Below are 26,174 nucleotides of genomic sequence, written 5' to 3'. Positions count from 1 at the left end.
CACTGGTTACCATGAGACTGTCACAATATGGCCATATATTGACATTCCCATATATGGGCTTAATTTTGATGACATCAGAGATCTCCATATATGGGCATAACAGGGAATTGTGCTAATTAGTAAGGCCAGGCGGGGCCTCCGGCCACATATAGAGCATGTCACGAGGCGTGGACTGACAACCATATATGGAGGCGTGACACGACGCACTGACTGACTAAATGCAGGTTTTCATAGTAAACTGTGACCTACAGTCGCAATAACATTCTGGTTAGACTAGAGGTTAGAACTATAGGAAATATTCCAGTTGTGCTGTTGCTGATCTTTAGGCCTACCTCTGAGGCAGTATATTTTCTAATACTTATCGTGGAGTCACATCATTCCTAGCGTCATCTCCAGCTGCTCTTATCCTATATATGTGCATGTGCGTGTGTGCGCGCATGCGTATCTATTTGCGAAAGCGCTTAAAGAGTGGATGGATATTCTTGCTTGCCAGGGAGGCTTTGCTACTCCGACTGTGGTGGTACTCCATGTAGATGGTGTCATCTGCACCTGATAAGGAGCTCATGGTGCCTAGTCGCCTCGAGAACTGTGGTCGTACGCCCACCTCCCCTGTCACCACTTCCTCCTCCGCATCCAGGTTTGAAGCAGCCAATACCTTCTGTAGCAGTTCATACTGCTCTTCCCTGGATGAAAACATGAGGTCTTCCTCCTCCATGCCTGCCATCTTAGTGATCACCTTGAAGCTATAGCCTTGGTCTACCAGGAACCTCTGCCTCTTAGTGGAGTAAGCCATTTCTTGGGTGTCCTGGGACACCAGGGAGTAGAAGTTGGCATTGTACTCCTCTGCCACCATTGCTTTCTTGGCTCTGAGCACTCTGCCAAGCCTCTGGGCCTCTTGTCTGCGGGATCCACCGTGAGATGAAATCTGGATCAGAACATTAGCCTCTGGCAAGTCAAACGAAGTGTCTCCAACCTTGGAGATGAAGATGGTGTTAATCTTGGGGTTGTGTTTGAAGTTCTGCAAGATCTGCATGCGTTCCCCCTGGGAGGTGGGGCCATAGATATAAGGCTTCTTTAGGCGGATGGCATATTCCTTCAAGGCAAAGACATTATCAGCAAAGACGATGATCTTGTCATTGCGACGCTCATGGTAGCTAATAAGATACTGACAGGCACGGAACTTGTTGGGGTTCATGGTGTAGAGCAGGATACGTTTCTTGGTCTTAATAGCTAAGTATTCTCTGTAAAACTCGGGAGACATTGGGCACCACACCTCAGCACATTGGACCTTGGCAATATAGCCGTTGTTCTGCAACTCCATCCAGTTGGCTTCAAACAACTTTGGCCCAATCAGGAAGTTGAGATCCACAATCTTGTCATCTTCCCTGACCAGTGTGGCAGTGAGACCCAGCTTGCAGTGGGCCTGCACAATGGTCAGAACACGACGGAACATCTTGGCAGGGATGGTGTGAACCTCATCTAGGATAATTAATCCCCACTCCTGGCTACGCATCCACTCCATAACCCTCTCCGCCTCCCATGATCGCTTGGTCGTGTGGCCCAGCATAGAGTAGGTGCTGATGGCCACAGAGCAACCAATGGGCTTGTCTTTGGCATCCGACGTAAACCTGCAGATCTGCGAGTCGCTAATGGTGGACCACAACTTGAACTGGGACTTCCATTGTTCTACTGACACAGAGGAGTTGCCGAGCACCAGGCAGCGTTTACGCACTGTGCATGCAGCCGTCACACCCACCAGAGACTTGCCCGCTCCGCAGGGCAGAACGATGACTCCAGAGCGAGCGCGGCCATTGCCAAACATCTTACGCAGGCTCTTCTCTTGGTAGGGTCGTAACACTGCGGTGGGTTTCAGGTCCATGTTGATGTCTGGGTTGACCGTATCATTACGAAAGCCATACTCAGCCAGAAGAGGGTACTCGAGTTGGATGCAACGCTTCTGCAGCTCTTCAATCATCTCCTGTCGAATTTCACAGGACACGGTCTGAGTCTCCTCTTCATCCTCCTCATCCTTATCCATCTGCTCGTAGTAGCTGAATATGTCCTCGGGAACCTGAGGTGTTGAACTTTGACCTTCAGCTGTCTGCTGGGAAGTGGACACCCCTCCCTTGTCCTGTATGGACTTAGAGATGGCAGATTTACTGTGGATAACCTCAGTGATGAGCTCAGTGTCCGCTCCCTCGGCAGTACGGAGACGGCATTCACGGATCCGATTGTCCTGCAGGAGGCGCTGAATCACATCGGGGAAGGCACTCTCAACAAAATATCTGTTGTGCTTGAGCACCAATTTCACTTTACCATAGCTCATTGTGCAAAGCTTGATGAACTGCACAATGCCGTCAGGCACAGACGTTTTGCTGAGTTTTTGCAGGTGTTCCACAATGTCGGAGGTCTGCAGTCCTACACTGACGGCCGCATAAAGTGAATAGGCCGTCAGCTTGTATTCATGGACATGGGTGGGCCTGCACAGTGCACACAGGCTCTGCGATTGCCACTAAGAAATCTTGCGCATATTTATAAACTGTCGAGAAGGCCTCGAGGAAAATGTGTCCATCTGGAGCCACCCAGAGGGGACGTGCTTCAGGAGCATCTGAGCGCGGTAGTCTTTGGCCCCATACTCGTCTAGTTTGATGCCGGACTCATCTACCTGTTTCCCTGCGGCTGCAGGTATGGTCTCCTCAGACTCACTGCCCATTGCCTCCTCATCGTCCTCCTCATACATACGCTTTCTGGACTCCGTTGTCCTTTTGCCCCGTTTGAGCAGCGTTTGAATAAATCACTTTTAGTTTTTGAAATTGTAATGTAATAATTATGTAATAAAATAGCTGGTTGCCAGCTATTTTATTACATAATTATTACGTATAATTATTACGTATATTACGTGATCACAGTCACGTTAACATCACGACATGGGAATCCACACTCTTCAACCTAAATAAGTTGTGAAAGTGCAGGTTAGGTTATGGTCATCGTGCTTAAGTAAGTACATGGTGATGTAGGGTTAGGTTTCTGTTGTCATGGTGACGTTCGGTTAGAGCATAACCCAAACTGCTTAACCTAAGTGCCTAACCATTAGACCAACCTAGTAACTACACGAGTCCTCCAAGACAGACGCCTGTGCAGTCGCATATATAACTCCTAGCAAATAAGTTGAAGCCTATATAGCATGAAAAATACTAAAGGAAGGGACTGTTATTCAAAGGCTAGGATTAGAATGTGTGAGAGTGGTGTCCGATTAGATCTTAAACCAGGATGTTTAACCTGTGTGGTTCAGGAGATCTGGTCTATGGAAGCTAGTAGAGGTATCTGGGTTGTAAGGCCAGATACCTCGGGGTATGTGTAGGAGTCGTATACATATAACATATGTGTCTGAGCAAATCGGCTGGGTATGTCTGTGGGAACCCTTGGCCAATAACGGACCACCATTCTTGATGATGATGTGCAATGATTAGAGAGCCCCTCACTTCACACAGGTGTGATTTTTACTATTTTGAAAAACATTATATAAATAGTTCAAGCCAATCTACATCGACACGTTGTGAGATTGTAGATCGGCTATTTGAACTATTTTAAAGGGGTTTTCAAAATAGTAAAACATGGCAAATAAGTTTGGGGTAAGGGGTAAGGGCCCTGGGGTGGTGCAAGATATTAGCCCAAAGTTGTGTGTTTCTTCTTTTATTTCTAGTCCTACCTTGTGTTTGTTCTGTAGACTTTGTGTGTTGCTTCTTTTTCGCTGTTCCTCCAGCCAACGTTCAGCATACTGATGAGATATCAAGTCTGAGATAGGAGACGACGCCCTGACGGACAGAGGGATAGACAAAGAGAGAAAGATAAACATACAAACAACACGACTGGCATGTGTGTGTCCGTGTGCTGTGTTGCAGTGTTGTGTCACCACAGTGTTGTCACGTGGCGCGTCACTGTGTTGTGGATTGGCATCGCATGCTGTGTCACTGTGTTGTGTTGCTGTAGCGTTATTTTGCCATGGTGTGAATGGTAAATGGTGCATTTACTGTATATAGCATTTTTATCCAAAGTGCTTTACTTTACATAGATTTTGTGCATTGCATTCACCCATTCACACGCACATTCATTCATACACCGATGGCGGAGGATAATGCAAGGCACCAACCTGCACATCGGAAGAAATTAGGGGTTCAGAGTCTTGCTCAAGGACACTTAGAACTGGGAACCTCACGGTTCTCCCATCCGGCCGTTCTACCGGCCTCTCTACCTGAGCCACTGCCGCTCGGTGTTCCATGCCGTGTTGCGGTCGGTTGTTGTGGTCCATTGTACTATACTGACCGTGTTACAATGCCATATATCCTGTCAGAGGTCCCGCCGCGGCCGTCGGCATTCCCTTGGCCGCTCCTGTGTGGGCGGGGCTGGGGGCAGGTGGACGGAGCGCTGCCCTGGGAGAGTCGCTGTGCTCGGTACACGGACAGCTCTCTGGTTGTCGCCACGCCCGACATCACGGCTTCCCTGTTTAACCTCACCCAGTCTGTCTCGCCTTCAGCCACACTACCGCCGCCATCTGAATGAACCTTCCAACTAGAGATAGCTGGGGGGGAGAGAAAGAGAGAGAGAGAGAGAGGTGTGTTACTTCTCGAATCTAGTGCTGATGCTATGTGTCAAGAAAACAGAAATGAACAACTACGTCTAACTGTGTGTGTGTGTGTGTGTGTGTGTGTGTGTGTGTGTGTGTGTGTGTGTGTGTGTGTGTGTGTGTGTGTGTGTGTGTGTGTGTGTGTGTGTGTGTGTGTGTGTGTGTGTGTGTGTGTGTGTGTGTGTGTGTGCACGCGTACAGTATGTTCCATCCATCCATCCTTACCCTGTGCCACTCCTCCATCAGATCCAACGGTAGTGATTCCATAAGTGAATCCTGTATCAGGACAGACCAGGCCTCTGGACTGACTCTGACCCAGGGATGGCTGCAGACGGAGACATCGACATCTTACATTTCCATGTTAATTATACTGTAAGCCTTTCACGTGACTTGAGTTGTGTGTATTATTAATGGATATTGATTGTGTGTGTTGGTTTGATCTCTCTTTTACAGTACATGTCCCCTGTATGTTGTGTTTAAGACAACATCAAGGACTTTCCTTATCAACACTGAGATAATGATGCAAGTTCACATTAAGGCTCATTCATAGTCTGGATTTTCGGTGGTGAGGTGACCACTGCTCCGGTGGTGAGGTGACCACCGGAGCTGAAATAACTTGAGCGGTGGTGAGTAAAAACGTAGAGAAGGGCTGGGGCGGTGGTTTGCTCTTCACCGCGGCTAGTGACGTCATGTTGTAGTTTGGTGGTCGCCTCACCACCGAAAATCCAGACTATATGAATGAGCCTTTAGACAGCCAAGACACAACAGAGCAGATATTAACCCCATGGATGGGATTACTGTAGAGTGCAATGAGAACAAACAAACAATTGTTTAACACACGTGGTCTAAAACTATTTAACACAGTTTAATATGTGGTGTAACCCTATGGTTGTAACTGTTTAACACAGTTTTACACAGTTTCATGCATGGGTCTAACACCGTTAAACACAGTTTCACACTGCCATCTAGTGGATAAAAAGCTGTCATACATCAAATACACTGACTAGACTAGAGCAATGGTTCTCAACCTTTTCAGGGTGTGACCCCCCAAAATAATCATATTTGAACTGGGGACCTCCCACCCTGACAAGCAATTGGAATTGTAGGAGTTGAGTTTGCGGCAGTTCCTACAGATAAAGATTGTGAAAATAGCAGATCTACAAGCTCACAACGCCTCGCGCTGCAAAGCGTTGTGAGGTTGTATTGTCAAAATGTTTGCCTCTTTCTTATATTATTTGACAATTTGGCCATTGTTTGACAATTTTTATAGTATTGTTTGTTGAGTAGCCTACTTGTATTAAAATCTTAAAAGTCCTTAAATTCTTAAATTGTCTTTTTATGCCCATATTTCTACATCCCTTTTATGCCCATATATGGAGCTTTCTAGATCTGTCTGTACCGGTCCCCCATTAGCCAATTTTAGTATAGGATTAATAACTGTGACAGACCTAGTGATGTGGTTACCATTGTCAACCGTCTGATGTCATGGACTCCATATTTGGACATGGTTGACTCAGCGAGAGAGTCTCCCTTTATTCTGTGACTGTCTTTTTGCCAAACAAATCACTGCTAACTGACATGGCGTCGACGAGCCGCAGAGATGCTCTGGCGCTTCCAGAGGTCCAGTGCCCCAACCACCCTGATGCGCTGCTGGTGGAGGACCACAGAGCAGGCGACGTGATCTGCCCCGAGTGTGGCCTTGTAGTGGGCGACCGTGTAATCGACGTGGGTGCAGAATGGCGGACCTTCACCAAAGAGATAGCCACCAAAGACCCATCCAGAGTGGGAGACGCCCAGAACCCGTTGCTCAATGGGGGTGACCTAACCACCACGATCAGCAAGGGAACAGGTGCAGCCAGCTTTGACGAGTTTGGCACCTCAAAGTATCAGAATCGTCGCACAATGAGCAGCTCAGACAGGGCCATGCTGAATGCCAGTAGAGAGATTACCACTATGGCAGACCGCCTCAACCTACCAGGGAATATTATAGACCGGACAAATCATTTATTCAAGCACGTTTATGAACAGAAGAGACTGAAGGGGTGGAGTAATGATGCCATTGCCTCAGCCTGCCTTTACATAGCCTGCAGACAGGAAGGAGTTCCAAGAACATTTAAAGAGATTTGTGCCGTCTCCCGGATCTCCAAGAAGGAGATTGGCCGGTGCTTTAAGCTCATCCTCAACGCACTGGAGACCAGCGTGGACCTCATCACCACAGGAGATTTCATGTCACGCTTCTGCTCCAACCTGGGCCTGCCCAAGCAGGTGCAGATGGCCGCCACCTTCATCGCCAGGAAGGCTGTGGAGTTGGACTTGGTGTCCGGCAGGAGCCCCATATCTGTAGCTGCAGCCGCCATCTACATGGCCTCCCAGGCCTCGGCTGAGAAGAAGACTGAAAAAGAGATTGGAGACATTGCCGGCGTGGCGGACGTCACAATCAGACAGTCATATCGGCTCATTTACCCTCGTGCCGCAGACCTCTTCCCTCCAGACTTCAGATTTGACACACACAAACTGCCCCAAATGTGAAAATTGGAAGATTTTGAGAAAATTGTGGATTTGAGGGGGTTTATCTTCCGCACCTATCTTCCCTCCTCCTCCTTTGTTTTGGCATTTTCAAGCTTTGTTTAAGATAGGTCAGTGTATGGCAGAGAGAGAAGAGAGACATCCATGCAAGAAAAGATCAGGTCGGACTCGACCTTGGATTCTCACGCTCACATGGAGCATAATGGTCTGCACTAACTGAGCCACCAGGTATCCCTCTTCTCGCCTTTCTTAAGATTTTCGACTTTGCTGAGGCAATTTTCCAGGTTCCATTTAGTTAGCTTAGCATTATTTAGCATTATTATAGCTAAATTAATGGATAACAGTTCCCTGCTTGAATAATATGAAATGTTCAAATGATCATAAGCAAAAAATATAAATAGCATGAGAACAGAATTGCAAGTTACTGTCTCTAAACTCTAATGCAATGATTCTCAACCTTTTCAGTTTTCAGGCTGTGACCCCCCCAAAATAATCATATTTGAACTGGGGACACCCCTCACCCTGACAAGCAAATGGAATTGTAGGTTCCCACAGACAAACATTGTGAAAATAGCAGATCTACCAAGCTCACAATGCCCCGTGTTGCAAGATTGTCAAAATGTTTGCCCGTTATATTATTTGACAATTTGGCCAATGTTTGACAAGAAATAATCTTTTTATTTTATTTTATTGTCCTTAAATCCTTAAATTGTCACTTCACTAACATGTGTACCCCCCACCATTGTACGTGTCTTTTATGCCCATATATGGAGATTTCTTTGCTATGGTTACTTACCATTGTCAAGAACAGTCTGAAGTCATGGACGCCATATTTGGACTCGTGACATCACTGTGATGACAAGAGTCTCCCCGCCAGACAGAGTATAAAAGCCGTCACAGTCTCAACAATAGCACATAATCCAAGCAACATAACTGGACTCTACAACAGTTGTCTTCCCTCTACGAAACTGACTTCCACAACAGGATCATCCAGACTTCTACTTCGGACACCTGTCACTCAAAACAGGCGGACTTTGGACATTCGGACGTCACAGCCGATAGTGCTCAGCGTGCGAAAGGGAAAAAGCTTTATATTGTGTGCATAATCAAGGAAACAAGAAAAAACAGACAATGGACACCATTGGAGATACACTTTTACAAGTCATCAAGCCGGCCTGTGCCTTTCTGCCAGAGATCCGGAAACCACTGAAGAAAGTTCAGTTCAAAGAAAGACTACTGTTCACTGCTATCGCATTGGTCATCTATCTAGTATGCAGTCAGATGCCACTGGTTGGCATTATGCCACCAGACTCGGCAGATCCCTTATACTGGATGAGAGTAATTATGGCTTCCAACAGAGGTACTCTGATGGAGCTGGGCATCTCACCCATTGTGACATCAGGCCTATTCATGCAGTTCTTCCCGGTTGGAGACAAGACCAAAGACAAAGCCCTCAACGACAAAGCGCAGAAGTTGTTTGGAATGATCCTCACCATTTTCCATGCCGCCACATATGTTATGTGGGGCATGTATGGAGATCCTCAGGCGATTGGTTTTGGAATCTGCGTGCTCATCATCCTCCAGCTGTCTGTGGCCGGTCTGATGGTGATGCTGTTGGACGAGCTGCTCCAGATCTACGGCCTGGGTTCTGGCATCTCCCTGTTCATCGCGACCAACGTCTGCGAGACTATCGCCTGGAAGGCGCTCAGCCCCGTCACTGTCAACAGCGGCAGAGGTACCGAGGTCGAGGGAGCCATCTTTGCTTTCTTCCATCTTCTCCTCACCCGCACGGACAAGGTGCAGGCCGTGAGAGAAGCTTTCCTGAGACAGAACCTGCCCAATGTCTGGAACATCGTCGCCACGGTCTGCGTCTTCGCCGCGGCCATCTTCTTCCAGCGTGTCAGGGTGGAACTGCCCCTCGTGTCAATACGCAACCGCGGTCAGTCCTGCTCATACCCGATCAAGCTACTCTACACCTCCAGCATGCCCATCATCCTGCAGTCTACCCTGGTCTCCTACCTCTACTTCATCTCGCAGAGGCTCTCCGTGCAGCTTGGCAGCAACTTCCTGGTCAACCTCCTGGGATCCTGGTCCGACACCACTAGCAGTGGAACGGCTCATGCCTACCCAGTGGGTGGTCTCTGCTACTACCTGTCTCCACTGCAGTCCTTTGGCTCTATTCTGTACGAGCCAATTCATGCTGTTGTCTATATCGCATTCATGCTCGGTTCCTGTGCCTTCCTCTCCACGAAATGGATCGAAATGACAGGAACCTCTGCCAAAGATGTGGCCAAGCAGCTGAAGGAACAACGGGTGGTTCTGAGGGGACACAGAGAGTCTAACATGGTGAAGGAGCTCAATAGGTACATCCCCACGGCTGCTGCCTTCGGTGGCATTTGCATAGGAGCACTATGCGTGGTGGCCGACTTAGTGGGTGCCATTGGTTCCGGTACAGGAATCCTCTTGGTTGTGACCACCGTCTACCAGTACTTTGAGCTCTTTGTCAAAGAGCAAAGTGAAGCTAGCAGCATGGGAACACTGCTGTTCTAGAAGATACACACAAACCATCCATTCTATAGTAGTTAATGTTTTTCATTATATTGTAACTGACACATTTTGTCTGTCCAGACTCCAGAGTACCATTATTGTTGGGCATGGGTATGCCCAAAAAAGGAAAAAAAAAAAAGAAAAAAAAAAGAGATGTAGAATGTAGAATCAATACAGTAAAGTAAAATAAAAACTAAAAACAAATCACAGTTACTTTACACCACTGAGTTTAGTCTGCATGCTTCTTACCCTGATCAGCAGCGGATTGTTCAGCATGGAATCTCTGACTACGCCAACATGAGCAGAATGCATCTCTCCTCTCTGATAAACGACAAGAACATATGATTTATGAATAGGCCTATTACTATTACAGTGGTTTTCAACCAGTGGTCCGGGGACCACCAGTGGTCCTTGAGGAGGTTCGGTGGTCCCCAGCTAAATGATGGAACGCCGGTAACCAAATGCCTTATAGATCTTTAACTCTTGAGAGAGTAAAATGAAACCAAGTACGGGTCCATTTGATTTAATTTTACGCTCTCAAGAGTTACATTATTGTTAAACATCTGCATTACTTAATTTACAAGAAGTCTACACAATTACAGAATGTAGAAGAATTGATATTTTGATCAATGTTTGCCAACAGCATTGAATTGTGGACAAAATCTTAGCCAATGATAACAAAATATTCTTAAATTTTGGATCTGCAAGGCTAAATCTCATCAAATGGTGGTCCATGGCTCAACCAACGAATAATGGTTGGGCCTTGATATGAAAAGGGTTGAAAACCACTGCTATTAGACATCCTAAAGCTGCTTTCATAAACCTTCCTTTTTAGGCCATCTAGGCCTATATAGGCTATCCATCCTTCCATCCATCAATCAATCAATCAATCAATCCTTACTTTGTTCTGGACAAAAACGTCACAAAACATCCCTCTAAATTTCTACTCATACATACATTAGTTTAAATGAATCAATGATTTAAAATCATTGCAACAGTGAGTAAGTAGAACATACAAGAAATGTCTCCATTATAAAATTCACTACTAAATGTTACTTAACTAGCCTGCTAGAACTGGTTTCAGTTTAGCTTTTTGTTTTGGAACGAGTTCTTATTAATAACCTCAAACATTTTGACACCTCAACAAGAGTAGCATAATTAGACTTAGCCCCATATGTGCCCTCTCCCTACGCTCTCGGAGCTACAGAATGAGAGTAGGGAGAGGGCACATATGGGGCTAAATTAGACTAAGTTGCTCTTGTTTTTACATATTAACTCCTGACCGAATGAACTGATCGATTAGATTTCATATAGGCTAGTTACTAGTTAGTTTATCAGTTAAATGTATTCTACCTGCATGGCTCCGCTGCTCGGCCTCCTTTAGTTGTTGCTATGGGAACCAGACGCTAAACAATCACAATGACAAGTCAGACGAAGTCTCCTGGAAATAAAAACGTCTGGGTTTCCGAGGCTAGACGAAGTCAACTTTTAATTTGCGTGGAATAAACAACAACATATTACAACTGTACAACAGAACAACAAATACATTCCCGATACTTCTTCACCTTCACCCAACACACTGAGCACATAAACTTACTGTTTGTGTTTGTGGCAGCGGTGGCCGAACGGATAGCGGCGCGGTCTAGATACCGGAAGGTTCCCAGTTCGAACCAGCCGTCCGACACGTTAAAATTACCACCGCTGAAATGCCCTTGAACAAGGCATCAACCACTACGATGAAATGTGTTCTATGAGCAGGGCCTGGCTGGAAACAAGTTCTTGAGCTTAGCCCAGATACCCTGGGTAAATATAGATTTCATTTCATTTCATTTCATTTACATGTAGTAATACACACTCCGACCAGCAGGCAGCAGCACCCAACAAGTTTGTGAACGGGAGTTCAGTTGACGCATGCGGGTCCGCGCGCTGTACCGGAAGTAAACAAAGATCTTCCACGCTGCCTCGAGCTCGTTGTTTACGTGAGTCTTGTCCTTTTCTAAAATAGGAAGTTAAATAGGCTATAAAGTACAATTTACAACTTTGTATTTGTAATTCAGTTATTTGCTTTTATCCAGCCCGAATTACAAAATCCAGATTAGAGTAAATTGCATGAACCAACGACAGGATACATTGCCATATAAAATAGAGTGCAATCTTTTTAAATTCTAACTTATCTGTCTATAAACATGAAATCTACATTCTTATCACCCGTGCACAACACATCTAAATACAACATACGAACAAGTAAGCATAAATGTAACTAGAGAAATCTGAGAAAGAAAACGAAATAGGTAGCCTACAAGAAGTACAACGAGGAATGTGTGTGTGTGTGTGTGTGTGTGTGTGTGTGTGTGTGTGTGTGCGTGCGCGCAACATTAGAAACTGATTGTTAATGGAATGTACTGCTTACCTTAGTTACATGACTTACATCATTGGCTGCTCTGGGAGAAGTTATTATTATTATTGATCATGACTATATAAAAGTTACACTTAAGTCTCTGCATTAAAATCATCAAAATAAACATAAAACTTGATAGCAGTTAAACATGTATTCAGTGTCACGAGAGCCTTATTGTTATTTTGACTGATCAAATCGAGAAGTAGTAAGTATACAGGTAAATTAGTCGTTTAACAGTCAACCTAATGGACAGAAGGTTGATCATGTATCCATTGTAGCAACACGTTTTAACTCATAATGTAATTACAGCTCATAATCTAATATCCATATATTACATTATGAACTGTTATTACAGTAGGAGCCGTTATTACATTTTCAGTTGTTGTTACACCGTTTTGTTGTTATACTATCTGATTGGATGTTAAGGCTTTTTTGTTGTCTCTTCTCTGATGCAAATGGACAGTGTAACCACTTACATACATTAAATACTGTAACAAATTGTTCTGAAATAGCCAATGACGTACAAGCTCACAATGCGTACATCGGCTATTTCTCCTATAACAGGCCCAAAATAGAGATGTCAGGTTGAACGTGGTCAATGTCTTACTATCGTCTCAGTCGCGTACTGCCTTTTCCTCCCAATACTTTCACCAGTGTGGGTTAGGGTCAGGGAGCACTCTGCTCAGGGGCGGATTTACTGTAGGCAGAGGCAGGCAGATGCCTTACTTTGCTACGTTTCTGCCTCCCCTCCGACAACCGTTTATTTAAAATTATATCACCTATAGGCCGCCACCTAGCCGCTACTCAAGGCCGACAGACAGTGTATCAGACAGAAGAATATACATCTATTCTCTGTGTCCTGCGTTGCAGTGTGTCTGGAGGGGTTTGAGTCTTTTCTGGTATGAAATGCCCCCCCCCCCCCCCCCCCCCCCAATTCACAGTAACGACGTATAAACACCACACACGTCCCGACCTCATTCTTCATTTCATTGTTGAGAAAGCAGAGCAGAGACACAGCAATAGCACCGGAGGAAGTCTGTCTATCAATCAATCTGCGTCGCCCCCCCCCCCCTCTGGTCGACGCAGATTGCCTGGCCTGCCTACCTCGTATTGGCTATGCCTTACTCATAAAGAATTCCTGGCTCCGCGCCTGACTGCTACTACTAGACCCCGACGGAGTTGCTTGAGCCGATTCAGCGCCGTCCAATATGCAACCCGATAGGCACAGAATAGTAAATCCTCGTCCCTCCTACTTGCGTGCGGTCGAAATGCACACAGTGAGCGCTCCCTAACCCACAGTCCACACTGGTGACAGTATCAGGAGGAAAAGGCAGGTCGCGTCTCAGCTGAGTGGAAACCTCATATGTCCAAAACTGTTGCTTTTCAGGTTTTCGCGCCACATTTCAAGCTTGTCGATCTTCTACTTTTTATGCTTTTGTTTTGTGTGCCACTGTTGTTTGATAAAGTAGAGGGCATTCATTTACAAAAGAAAAACCAAACTTAAAAAAATATGGAGATAAGAGGTTTCTGCCCGACCGCGACTGTATCTAACCTTCTCTCAATCTTCAAGGTGAAAGGTGTGTTGGTACTGGTGGTACTTTCTATACTAACAGACTTTGTCTGTTTTACAGGTGTGTGTGTAACGTGGCTGACGACGGACCAAACACAGTGACATACCGTCGTTAGAACGAGGACGACCGCTCCTCAGCGCACCTCACATCCTCGCCGCAGCTCCCTCGCCTCCTCGGCGCACCTCACCTCCTCAACTCTTCCTCAACGCACCTCATCTGCTGTTTAAAATCCCTAGGGGTTTGATGTCGCCTTCTGTTGACATCAAAACAGCAAGGAGCATGAAGAGGAGTTTGGAGGAGGCTGGACCTCCTTCACCTATTGATATAGACACGCCCGAGGAGGACCAAGAGGAGCAGGAGGAGAAAAAGAAGAAGAAGAAGAAAAAGAAGAGAGAGGAGGAACGAGAGGTCTCCCAGCACGCGAAGAGGAAAAGAATGGAAGACGAGGGATCTGAAGTGATGGAGAGAGAGACGAAGAGGAAGAAAGCAGGAGAGGAAATGAGAGAGGGGCTAGAGGAGGATGTTGTGAAAGAAGGTGGAGAGAAGAAGAAGAAACTAGGTAAGGAAACGATAGAGGGAGTAGGGGAGGATGTGGCCAATGGAGGGGAGGAGAAGAAGAAGAAAAAGAAAAAGAAAACAGTAGTAGACGAAACGATAGTGGTGGTAGAGGAGAACTTGGTCAGCGAAGGCGTGGAGAAAAAGAAGAAGAAGAAGAAGCAGAAAGTAGGGGCGGACACGAGGGAAGGGGTAGGGGAGGATGTGGTGAATGGAGGGGAGGAGAAGAAGACAGTAGTAGAAGAAACGATAGAGGTGCTAGAGCAGAACTTGGTGAGCGAGGACGGAGAGAAAAAGAAGAAGAAGAAAAAGAAAAAAGAAGTCATAGAGGAAACGATAGAGGTGCTAGAGCAGAACTTGGTGAGCGAAGGCGAGGAGAAAAATAAGAAGAAAAAGCAGAAAGTAGTAGAAGAATCGATGGAGGGGGTGCTACAGGAGAACTTGGTGAATGAAGGTGGGGAGAAACGGAAGAAGAAAAAGAAAAAAGAAGAAGTCATAGATGAAACGATGGAGGTGGTAGAGCACAACTTGGTAAACGAAGGCGGTGAGAGCAAGAAGAAGAAAAGAAAAAAAGGTGTAAAACCGGAGGCGAAAGGAAGAGGAGGAGGAGAAGAACTGCCAGAGAGTAGAGCAGTGGTGGAGCTTAATGAAGATAGAGAGAAGACGACGACGACTGGAACAACACAAGGTGAAGTACTGTCCTGTCATTGAGCAAGCCACCACCTAATTACAGTATGTGATTTACAGGCGCTTGGGTGGCGCAGTGTTAAAGTAGCTGGCCCCATCGCTACGGAGGTCTGGGGGTTCGAATGCACCGCATTGAATCCGGCTTCATCACGCGTCTATTTATGAACACAATTGGCCTGTGTTCGGGGAGGGAAGCCGGACAGGGAGGGTGATATTAGTCACTAAACGCACTCCTATGGGCCGGGGCGACACCTGCCAGCGGGGAGTAGTGTTGGGTGGGGGGAGTAGGACTGAGGCTCTATGTCCTCCCGGTGGGGGCTCCTCACTGGCAGGTGAGCCAGTAGGATAAAACAGCAGTGACAACACACTGAAAAATGTGTGTGGAGAAATCATTAAAAATAATGATGATGGGATTTACCATCATCTTCAAAACCCCATTTAGATTCTTTCCATTTATTTGTTCATGTAGAAATTCGCATTGTGTTTTCTTAAAAGCAAAATATCACTTTGGTAGAAGTTTGGCTTGTGTAGTTACCATTCCATGATCTATCTCCAATTATAGAGGGTGTGACATCATCATCATACCCGGAAGTGATGCGGAAACGCCTGAGTGGCAAAAAACGACTTTCTGGACTTGATAGCCCATACATCTGAACAGAAAAGTCCTATCTGATTGCTGTAAACGACGTTAAACAACATTAAACTCACTTGCCACTCGTCTTTCCATTCGTTTTATGCATGCGCATACCCTCTATTGGTGAGACATCTTCAGTAGTTGCTCCGTTGATTACAAATTGATAATCCAAAATGTTCTCTCCATTAACATAATTGCAGTTGGCAGTTGCACAGTTAAAACCGGTCTGAAAGTCAATCTTTTAGCAAACAAACAGAAACAAGACAATTCTGACAATACAGTATGTAATATTACAAATGTGTTGATTTTACTATTTGAAGGAAGATCCAGTCCGGGCTGAATCCACAGATCTGGATTCAGATCTTCTATCTTTATACGAGTTCAAGCTAAATGAAAGCTAAATCTCATGCTTTGCCACAGTCTGTCTCCTCGTTGTTCTGATCCTAGCGGTCTATCTCCATTTCAGAGGCGGAGAAGAAGAAGAAGAAGAAGAAGAGAGTGATATCAGATGGACAGAGGAAAGACCACTGCCTGCCAGAACACCTGTGAGTATAGTACAGGAAATCTATGGAAAATACAGGATCAACCTCAAACTAATTGCAAAAAAAACAAACTCAGTTGATTTTGTATCTTCAATATATCCTGAATAACAGATCAAAAGTTGCCTGGAATTGTCTGAGGGGAAGTATTGAAAATGGCCTGTACAGTATGGCCACCATAGACATCCTATATAAGGCACATATTTTCTAGATTTCTTTTTAGTCTAGTAGCCAGAATGTGAACCCGGACATGTTGAGTACACCAACGTTTTATGTTAGAAATGTTTAGTATGGGTCCCCAGCATGTAGAAACTGCCGGATGCTAACTTGCATATGTTGAGCAATTTTCATAATTGGCATAATATGTATAGAAGGCAAAATATTAAAAATTTCATCATGCTTTATCTAGCATGTGACGTGTCAAACTAGGGGTTTTTCATGATGCTGAATCCATTCCAAGCATTAGTTTTGCAAAAAAAACACTCATTGGGCCATGCCCACATGACATTGGCCGTTTTTAGCCCAATGAGTGTTTTTTTGCAAAACTAATGCTTGGAATGGATTCAGCATCATCACATCACATAAAGCATGATGAAATTTTGAATATTTTGCCTTCTATAGGTTGTTAATGGTATGGTCACATATTATGCCAATTATGAAAATTGCTCAACATATGCAAGTTAGCATACGGCAGTTTCTACATGATGGGGACCCATACTAAACATTTCTAACATAAAACGTTGGTGTACTCAACATGTCCGGGTTCACAATGGGGCTCTATGGGCTGGCTACTAGACTATTTTGCTTTAAGTAGCATGTGACATGTCAAACTAGGGTGTTTTCATGATGCTGAATCCATTCCAAACATTAGTTTTGCACAAAAAACGAATTCCTTAGTTTCATTTTTTTATTTGTTTACTGTAAAACTGTAAATAATAACGTATTTCTGTGTCAGAGAGCAATGCACCAAGACAAATCCCCTGTACAGTATGTGAACATGTTGGCCACTGAACAGAAGATACCAGTTATTAATATTAATATTATGTTTGTATTTTATGTCTCTACTCTAGATTAGACTGCCCGGATGTGAGGGAAATCTTGGAATTTCTTCCTAATGTCAGGTCTCGCATTGTGATCGAAAAATTCCGTAGATATGACCTGCACCGCTTCAGGGAGTTCAAGAAACAAGGTACTGACACAGAAAACTGATAGATTTACACATACACTACTGAGACAGACTACTTGTAGATTACTGCCAGTTACAAACGGAAACTACTGACAGACACAGATTACGGACAAGCTACTGACAGACAACAATTACTAACAAACTAAAGCAAAAACTGATACTACTGTCAGAGAAAGTAAACTGGGGACACAAACTACTGAAAGGCAAAGTACTGATTTACAGACCACTGACAGGTGAACATTGACAGGTGGCATAACAATAAAGAAACTTAAACCTTGAACCAAATAGTAAATGCGACTAACGTGAGCCAAATGTACTGTTGATCTGTCCTAGCTGCTGAATAATCAAGTCAATCTCTAATGGCAAACAACCAAATCTGTAAATGGGTCTTCTTTTTTCTACCCCAATCCATCCTTCAGGGATCCCGTTACGTAGGGGGAGGTGCACGGTCGCAGAGAAGCAGCAGATGGTGAAGAACGTGAATGACTTCATGGCGCTGACTGGCATCAGCTCAGCTCAGGAGCTGTTCTTCCCTGATCGATCCAAAGATCGTTCTAAGGAGATTAAGAAGCTCAAAAAAGAGCACTGCTTCATGGCGAAGATGGGTAAGATGCTTACACAGGAAGTATCACTGTCTTAGTGTCTTTACACTTTCAGACATGAGATTTTACTTTGTTTTATTCCATATTGTTTGTCTCTCTCTCCTCCTATAGGGGAGGGTCTTCGCAGGCCATGTCTTCAGGTTTATAACCTTGTCAAGAAGATGATGGATGAACTCAACCACTTGGGCAGGTCAGAGGTCATTGCCATGACACCACTCCATCTGACAGAACCACTGTAACTGTAGCTCAGTGACTCGTTTTGATTTTAAGTCACTGTATAGCAAATGTGTCGTCGCTGTTGGGGGGACCGTGTTCCAAAGGATCCAATGCAGTTATTATTATTAGTCACAAGCTTGTGTTAATACTGGTCATTGGTTACAGACACTTAAACCACTTTTGCTTTCAATAATAATAATAATCGAATAGCAAAAAGAGACTATCTGCAAGCTCACAACGTCCTGTGATGCGACGGGGGTGCATACGTTTTATGTTGATTAGACATACCAATAGTCCTACAGTCATTAGTCAGACAAACCCGTGCTGCGGGTTACAAATCAGCTATGCTGCGGGTTAGAAATCACTCGTGGCTCTCGACATGCGTGGCGGGTTAAAACGAATCCGTGCTGCGGGTTAAAAATCACCGGTGGCTTCCTGTGAGGTTAGGGTTAGGTTCGTTCATGGGGAGGGTGTCTGACACATGTTGTGTCTGACCGATGGGTGATGTAGCTTGTAGATATTTTCGCAACCTTTACATGACAAAAGTTGAAATATGGAGATACAGGGTTTCTGCCCAACAGCATCAATATACACTGTCTTAGTCATTATAAACCTACATCTATATAAACCATCTTAGTAATTATAAATAATATAGTATATATACAGTACTGTATGTTCTTTTATACTATAAGTATACTATAAGTATATAAATAATCTCCCCCATATAAACTGCTGTCTCCAGGGCCGGATTAACACCTCTGAGGGCCCCTGGGCACTGAAGTTATATTGGCCTATTTCCGGTCGCCTACCCCCCCCCCCCCCCCATCTAGCGCATTGTTGCTGCTTTACACACAATTGCACTTTTCAGCTGCCCTTCTCACCAACAATAAAACACTAATCTTTTTAGACACCATTTATTTCATTCGGATTAGCAGGGACATTTTCTGTGGAGCAAAGGGGCCCCTGATGCCCAAGGGCCCCTGGGCACGTGCCCAAAGTGCCCATATGGTAGATCCGGCCCTTGCTGTCTCCTACACCAGTGTTTCCCAACCTATGTGCCATCCTACACTGTCTCTCTCTCTCTCTCTCTCTCTCTCTCTCATCTGTCCTATTGTCCTTTTTCTCCAACACTGTCTCTCTCTCTCAGCTCCTACTAACTATGACACTAATAGAAGGATAAATGATTTTCTTTCGCTCTGATGGAAGGTTTAACGATGAGGAAGTTCACATGCTGCAGAGGCTACAGACCCGCCATGGCAACGACTGGCGAGAGATAGCGAAGAGTATGGACCGGAGTGTTTACGCTTTGGAGAAACGCTTCTCTCATATCGGTAATAATGGCACAACACACATGCACTGTGACGAATCTATGATCACCTATCACAGATGCTTAATATACACTTCAATCAATATAGCCTACGTATATAATGTATGTATATGCAGGGCTTAAAGTTCTCAGTCCTGGGGACTGATTTCAGTCCTGATCTATCCGTTATGAATATGTGTACGGCTGTGTCTCCATCTGTCCGTGTTGCAGCCAGTCAGCATGGTGCCTGGGAGAGTGATGAGGAGGGGAGACTGATGCCGGCCGTGCAGGCTCACCTGGAGACCCTGGTGGGTCCACACCAGGCGGGCTCTGCTTCTGGTCCCTGGCTGACCCGGGAGCAGCTGTCTAAGAAGCTGCCCTGGAAGAGCATCAGCGAGAAGGTCGAGACGCGCTGCTGGTCCCAGTGCAGAGAGAAATGGTCAGTTAACATTGCATTTATGTAAAACTAGAACATTTGCAATTCTGGGGAAATTGCAAGTGTGGATGCAATTTCAGCAAGTACAGTATGATTATGATGATGTATTATTGACCCACATGACGTCATAGAATTACTATAGTCTGGTAACCACACTAATGAGTTATGTAACCACTTGAGCCCTGCCATCCTTATTTTGGGGAGAACGTTCGCAGAAAAGGAAATTAACAAATTAACTGCTCGTGACGGAACGTTCCGCCAGTTGGAATCCAACCGGCAACTGCTATTGGCGCAACATTCCGTCAGATAAGCTTTATTATTGATATCAAACTGGATCGCTGATTTCTTTCTCTCTTTTTTTTGTTTGGCCTTTCCTTCTTTAGTGATCCGGTTCGCGCATCCACAGTGCCGTTCACCTCCCTTTATACAGGCTGACTAAAAAGCGGAATAACTCGAAATCTACGGAGCTCTCCATGGTTTGGATAAAACGTGCAATGTTCGGAGGTCTTTGCTGATTATCTGGTGATCTAGATGGGAACATTGGCGCTTTCTAGAGCAAGGATGGCTTCATTTTAGCTCGCTAGCATTGACGCTATTTATTTAGCATCTAAGATGGCCGCCCAAACAGGATGTGAATCCAGCATGTGTCACATTACAACCGGCTCGGCTCTGCGTCCACCAGGTGGCAGTAAATGGGTTAAACGGGTCCACATAACTGGTGCACCAGTGCGCATGCGTCGTCAAACGCTTTTGCGTACCAAGTCTAAACAAGTATACAATAACCCACTTGGATTAAACACAATCATACTGTTTGTTGTGTATGGGCATGGGAGGAGAATGCATGTCAAGCAGCTTAACCCATTTTGACCTGAAATCAGATTCTGAAAAAGCTATGTTTCTATGTTAGTGGTTCTTCGATTTTTCAAAAATAGCGCGCTACGAGCTTGTAGATCTGCTATTTTTCAATAGCTAAAGCATAACATAATGTCTGTCAGTATTTCTGTCTGTCTCACATTATCCCATCTGTTTGTCTCTCCAGGTTTACATTGTTAAAGTCGAAGATGGCGTCCGACCAGTGTCCCGCGTTCAGCGGAGGATTGAAGGCCATCAAGGCAAAAGCCATGCTCATTGACACGTATGGCCATCCATCTGAAAACCACCAACCTCACACTACACCAACCTAATTGAACTAAATTTACACTAACCAACCTCACATTGCGCAATGCGCATCAACACTATCACGCACGCGCGCGCACACACACACACACACACACACACACACACACACACACACACAGTCACACACACATGCACCTGTAATCAATAAACACAGACACATATGCACCTGTTATCAATAAACATACATGTTGGCATGACATCAAATAAAGTGGCCTACACATGAACATCTTTTTTTCGAGTCAAAGATGTTAGAATGAGGTGCACCCTGGTTGCACACCTAGTAGTCTCGCGTTGCCAGACTGTTACTTTTCAAATGCTTCCGTCATACAATCTGGAGCACGGAAGCTCTGATCATGAGTAAAATATAATAGCGGAAGTGAAGCCTCCTCCCCACTTCTGTTTTGTCTTTACAGTCGCGCACATTTATCTTAATATAAATAGAAATCATCTAAGCATATACTGTATAGCTTAGCAGAAATGGAGGAAAAAATGTGTTATTTTTTTTTAAAGATTTGTTTTTGGCTTTTGTGCCTTTATTGATAGTTACAGTGAAGACGAACAGGAGAGAGGGAGGGGGAGAGACAAGGTTGTCATGAACGGGACTCGAACACACAACGCACTGTCAGGCCAGAGCCTTTATGTGGCATGCGCCTGGACCACTAGGCCAGCGGGCCTAGTGGTCCCCCCCCCCCCCAAAAAGAGATTTTTGTGGAAATGACAAACAGATTACTCCGATTTCGGGAGGTGTAGTTCCAGACTCTACATAGCATTCGGAGATTGTGGAATAGTTGTCTGGCTACGCGAGACTACACCTAGTAATAGCAAGGCTAAGTCCTCCCTGCAGCTGTCCTGCACTATCAAAGTAATGTGGCAAAATTAATGAATTGGAGTCTTATGGTTATAGACATCAAAGAAAGTGGCCATATGTTCCTTCTTGTACTTAAACTAGCTGGAAGCATTTGGCACTCGACGTACCAGTATAAAGCAGCCTATATTATGATCACTAGCTGGGCATGGTGTAAGGTTTGTACTAACTACAGTATATGCTAGTTCTGAGCTTGCATGTTGTGAGCTGTCAGTGTCACTGACGAAGGCTGGATCGCCGAAACGTTTGTGACTTAAAGGGATAGTTCAGATTTTTTGAACTTAAGTTGTATGAAATACTTGCCATTAATATAGTGGTTGCAACTGTATTAATTGATTGCCCGAGTCCCATGGTGAGAGTTCTGCTCTGGTTTTGGTCAAAATTAAGTAGTTCCGGTCATTTTGTGGGGGGCACTGGGGCCACGCAGTAAAAGTAAATTAATCCACAAAACGAACGTAATTTGTATTGTTGACCTATTTCTAAAATATTAGCACGACTTTCGTTCAACTTTGACCCCTCTATCACATGGAACTATTTTTTGGGCGTAGTGATATGAACACAAAAAACATAGTTCTGTGTGATAGAGGGGTAAAAAAAGAACGGAAGTTGCACTAATATTTTAGAAATAGGTCAACAATACAAATGACGTTAGTTTTGTGGATTCATTTACTTTTACTGCGTGGCCCCCAGTGCCCCCCACAAAATGACCGGAACTACTTGATATTTCACCAAAACCAGAGCAGAACTCCCACCACAGGACTCGGGCAATCAATTAATACAGTTGCAACCACTATATTAATGACAAGTATTTCATACAACTTAAGTTCAAAAAATCTGAACTATCCCTTTAAGGCAATAATGGGGAAATTCAATAATTAAATGTTATTCTGAGTGCGACCCTTCGCTTGCCATTGCTTAATGTTTGATGAGGACAACGCACCTGAAGAATCAGAGCACGGTGGTAACTAACAGAAACGAGTTGATGATCGTGACAGCCCTCCTAACAGCGCTTCACATCACGACACATGATTTCTGTGCGACTGTGGAGTTTGCATGTTCTCCCCGTGTACCCTAGGGGAGGTACAAAGAGGAGGGGAATGGTACTGGTTGGAATAACATGTTCCTTCCACGCTCTACGTCCAACCGGAGAAACTCCCCCCCCCTGTCGGTCCGTCCGTCTGTCAGGTGAAAAGAAGCGGCTTGGACTCGGTCCGCCCAGGTTGGCAGAGGGAGTGTAGAGCCCAGGATTACATTAGATAATTGACATTGTGATTTCTTCTTCCAGGTTGTGGAACATGGACGTAGAGGATCCAGCTCTCATCGACTGGGATGAGGTGGCCATCACTATTGGGTAACTTAAATAGTTTGGATCATATATTTATATTTCTAAAACAGAGAGGAAACTTTATTTCATGTTTATTATCACATCCAACCGGAGGCAGCATGGCAGGCAGAGGAAATCGTTTGCTGTCCATTATGTCCAAAACTGTTACTTTTCAGTATTCAAATTCAAAAACGGCAAAAGTAGCAGATACACAAGCTTCGTACCGTGTTTTGAGCTTGCAGATCTGCTACTTCCGTACTTACGCTGTAGCGTGATCTAGTAGTAGGGCATTCATTCATTTACAAAAAAACAATTTAGTTCTAATATGTAGCATTAGTACTATGTTGTTTTTGTCATTGTCATTCGTATTGAAGTACTAGGCAGTATTTTGTGTAGTATTGTAAAGTATTAATATGTGCGTTGTATTGTAGTACTATCATGTATGTAGTATTGATGTATAAATATTATTTTCCAGTGAAGTGAGCGATCACTACGTCCGCAAGAGTTTCTACGCTCTCAAAGTTTCGTGTGTCCCCACGACGTCTCAGTTGTCTTATCCTGGTCAGTATGCAGACTATGCACTTACATGTCTTTACCTTTTTTTGCTGGTTCAACTTTATGAGGTGAAAGTGCTTTTAAATTACAGCCTAACATTCAGGAAGACTTGACTGTAGTAAATAAGGCAATGGGCATGGTCTAGGCCACGACCCCCCAAAATAATCATATTTGAACTGGGGACCCCCCCCTCCCCCCCCCAATATAATCATATTCAAACAACTGGGGGACCCCCCACCCTGACGAGCAATAGGAGTTAAACACAGATAAATATTGTGAAAATAGCAGATAAGATCTACAAGCTCTCAGTGGCTCACAATTTTGTCTATTATTTGACAATTTGGCCTGTGTTTAAACTGTTTTTAGCTTGTTGGTTACTTTTGATGTAGTAGTAATGGTCTTTTTTCTGTTCTTTCTCTTTTGAGGTATTCAAAAGTTCAGAAAAGTCTTTACATTTTCTCTTCGCTGTCATCACTTCGCTGGGGGTCCCGACCCACAGGTTGAGAACCACTTATCTAGAACAGGGGTTCTCAACCTTTTTGGCTGGGGACCCCCGGTCTCGGAAATGCTTTGGCCATGTCTCTCTGCCCTAGACTCTGGAACAACCTGCCCCCTGAATATCAGCTCTGCCAACACTAAAGTAGAGGCCTTTTATGTTCTTTCTTCAATAAATGTGGCCTTCTTCGGCACTGATTGTATAATTTCATGCTTTTAGCCCCTTTTTTATTTTTCTTCGTAATACAGTATTTGTTATGCATATATTTTCGGTTTTTCTTTGTTTTTGCCTGTCTTGCTTGCCTTGTTTTATTTTTATTTTTATTCTCTAACGAACCTATACAGTTCTTTGGTTGACCTTTGGTTGTTGTAATATGTGCTTTATAAATAAAGTTTGAGTTGAGTATATTGGGCCAGTGCCCCCTAACCAAACATCTAGGTCCCTTACCAACTCCCCATGGCCAGTACCATGGTCAGACAATACCTGTCTGTCATGCAACCCAAGACCCTTACAATCATCGATTTTGATATGTTTACTCTCTGAAATTGAATCAGGGACAATATCGTACAGTGTGTGTGGTCACATTTGCACCGATTACACTTCCAAGTCTTTAACTGAACAACCGGATTTTCTCTTCTCTTCATCCTACTTCCTGTAGAGATCATTGACTACCTGCAAGAGAAGATTCTCCCCAAGCTAGAGGAGCACCTGAAGGAGGCGGGAGACACAGACCTCCCGTGTCAAGACAAGTACTTCCTGTCCCACATCTTCTCCTCAGGGGAGGTGGATCCAGGAATTACATTTTAGGGAGCGGAAAAACAGCCATTGAAAACGTTTAAATTACGGAGAAACTAGGTTTCTGCTTGGCAGCAGCAATATGTGTGTTTCACATAGTTAGTTGGATGGTTGGTTGGTTGATTGATTGAATGTGACGTCAGATGTCAGAAACGTCACGTTTCTGTCTCGTGAAGTAGGTGGATTCATTAATTCATGTTCTGATTACATTACAGAGGACCCTGGCTGGGCTTGAGCGGTATCTATACCAGGATATTTAGAAATATTGAAGATTGTATTTTATTTCTGTCAAAAATATGAATGAAAAATAATACAGCAGAATTTTTATTTGGAGGTAAAGAAAAATATAATAATTGGCTAGTAATTTCTGCTCACAACAGTAAGTCTCTATTATGGCATATGGATTCATGACATTTTTGCCACATATAACTTATATCTTAAAACCAATTGTAATTATTATTTAAAAAAAGATTATCCACATACATCTATTTATTTCTCACCACTACCCGCACATCGTCACTGTTCAGCCCAATTTGCCACGGCAAAAAAGTGTCATCAAGCAATTTCTATTTAAATCCTGCAGGACGTGATACAATGAAAACTATCACCAGCGGATCAGATTTTGTCTATTTACCAATACACCGTAAAGAAAATACTGGAAGGTATGGAATAAATAGATACCGCCCAAGCAGCCCATTTTTTTTTAAAAACAATATTAGCAGCCCACATTTGGTCCTGTGTCATGGAATAGACAAGACGGTTTTAACGTTTTCTACTATTTTGTGTTACAGGTCAACATTAAGTTTTTGACCGTTTCTACCGTTTGATGTTAAACTCAATATATTTGTACAGCTTTTAATCATTGTTACCTTAAAAGGAATTGATTGATTGATTGGTTTTTATCAACAGAAATGCCTATACGAGAACACACATTTGTATAATCTAAGGATAAAACACAATAACACAAGAAAGCTTATTTTTCTTTTTTTTGTGTGATTGTGTTTCAAACAAGTCAGTTAATGTGAGTTCATATCTTTCTGAATGTAAAACATGAAGTAATTACTGTATCAGTAGGTTATGTTTGATGTTCTTGAGGTTATGAGTTCAAGCCCCTCTTACTGAAATAAAAAATA

The 26,174-nt window shown here is 44.1% G+C and overlaps 4 protein-coding genes and 1 pseudogene across 8 annotated transcripts in view; 3 read left to right on the top strand and 2 right to left on the bottom strand.

Moving 5' to 3' along the window:
* Nucleotides 1–11,661, bottom strand: part of cfap77 (cilia and flagella associated protein 77) — a 14,708-nt gene extending 3,047 nt beyond the window's left edge. Inside the window, exons 1-6 of the mRNA XM_079516491.1 lie at nt 11,537–11,661; nt 11,051–11,138; nt 9,947–10,018; nt 4,850–4,949; nt 4,324–4,579; nt 3,710–3,815 (exon numbers count right to left, since the gene is read on the bottom strand). Of these exons, the coding sequence (XP_079372617.1) occupies nt 3,710–3,815; nt 4,324–4,579; nt 4,850–4,949; nt 9,947–10,018; nt 11,051–11,056 (540 nt within the window). The 5' untranslated portion in view covers nt 11,057–11,138; nt 11,537–11,661. The remainder of the gene's footprint in view (nt 1–3,709; nt 3,816–4,323; nt 4,580–4,849; nt 4,950–9,946; nt 10,019–11,050; nt 11,139–11,536) is intronic.
* Nucleotides 446–2,921, bottom strand: LOC306933671 (general transcription and DNA repair factor IIH helicase/translocase subunit XPB-like; annotated as a pseudogene). Its single transcript has 2 exons — nt 2,914–2,921; nt 446–2,762 (listed from the first exon to the last, which is right to left on the bottom strand). The product of its transcript is annotated as a general transcription and DNA repair factor IIH helicase/translocase subunit XPB-like (transcript).
* Nucleotides 6,203–7,153, top strand: LOC306933670 (transcription initiation factor IIB-like; the record flags this gene model as incomplete). The annotated part of the gene is made up of 1 exon (XM_079515981.1): nt 6,203–7,153. One exon carries the CDS (start codon nt 6,203–6,205, stop codon nt 7,151–7,153), a length of 951 nt encoding a protein of 316 aa, XP_079372107.1.
* On the top strand, nt 8,450–9,700 carry LOC306933525 (protein transport protein Sec61 subunit alpha-like 1; the record flags this gene model as incomplete). Its single annotated transcript, XM_079515776.1, has 1 exon — nt 8,450–9,700. One exon carries the CDS (start codon nt 8,450–8,452, stop codon nt 9,698–9,700), a length of 1,251 nt encoding a protein of 416 aa, XP_079371902.1.
* Nucleotides 11,569–26,174, top strand: LOC306934050 (uncharacterized protein). Of its 4 annotated transcripts, none has more exons than XM_079516489.1 (12): nt 11,569–11,680; nt 13,727–14,909; nt 16,009–16,087; nt 17,152–17,270; nt 17,687–17,872; nt 17,981–18,059; nt 19,292–19,416; nt 19,623–19,830; nt 20,867–20,962; nt 23,157–23,222; nt 23,671–23,756; nt 24,905–26,174. In XM_079516489.1, the coding sequence occupies exons 2-12, from the start codon at nt 13,910–13,912 to the stop codon at nt 25,051–25,053; spliced, it is 2,193 nt and encodes a 730-aa protein (XP_079372615.1). In that variant the 5' UTR covers nt 11,569–11,680; nt 13,727–13,909; the 3' UTR covers nt 25,054–26,174. The 4 variants fall into 4 exon arrangements, with proteins under 4 accessions (XP_079372615.1, XP_079372612.1, XP_079372613.1 ...); XM_079516486.1 differs by having other exon boundaries at nt 13,727–14,914; nt 16,011–16,087; XM_079516487.1 differs by having other exon boundaries at nt 11,572–11,676; nt 13,727–14,914; nt 16,011–16,087.

Source organism: Electrona antarctica, assembly GCF_951216825.1.
Source record: "Electrona antarctica genome assembly, chromosome: 12".
NCBI classification, from domain to species: Eukaryota; Metazoa; Chordata; class Actinopteri; order Myctophiformes; family Myctophidae; genus Electrona; species Electrona antarctica.
Note: the sequence above shows the minus strand (reverse complement) of the source record. Positions and strands in the feature narration are given on the sequence as shown.

Excerpts from the sequence above, each read along its gene's own strand:
- LOC306934050 (XM_079516486.1), top strand. The coding sequence starts at position 13,910 with ATGTCGCCTTCTGTTGACATCAAAACAGCAAGGAGCATGAAGAGGAGT. Across the intron at positions 16,088-17,151 it reads CACTGCCTGCCAGAACACCT|ATTAGACTGCCCGGATGTGA; the intron begins GTGAGTATAGTA and ends TCTCTACTCTAG. Across the intron at positions 19,417-19,622 it reads GAAACGCTTCTCTCATATCG|CCAGTCAGCATGGTGCCTGG; the intron begins GTAATAATGGCA and ends TCCGTGTTGCAG.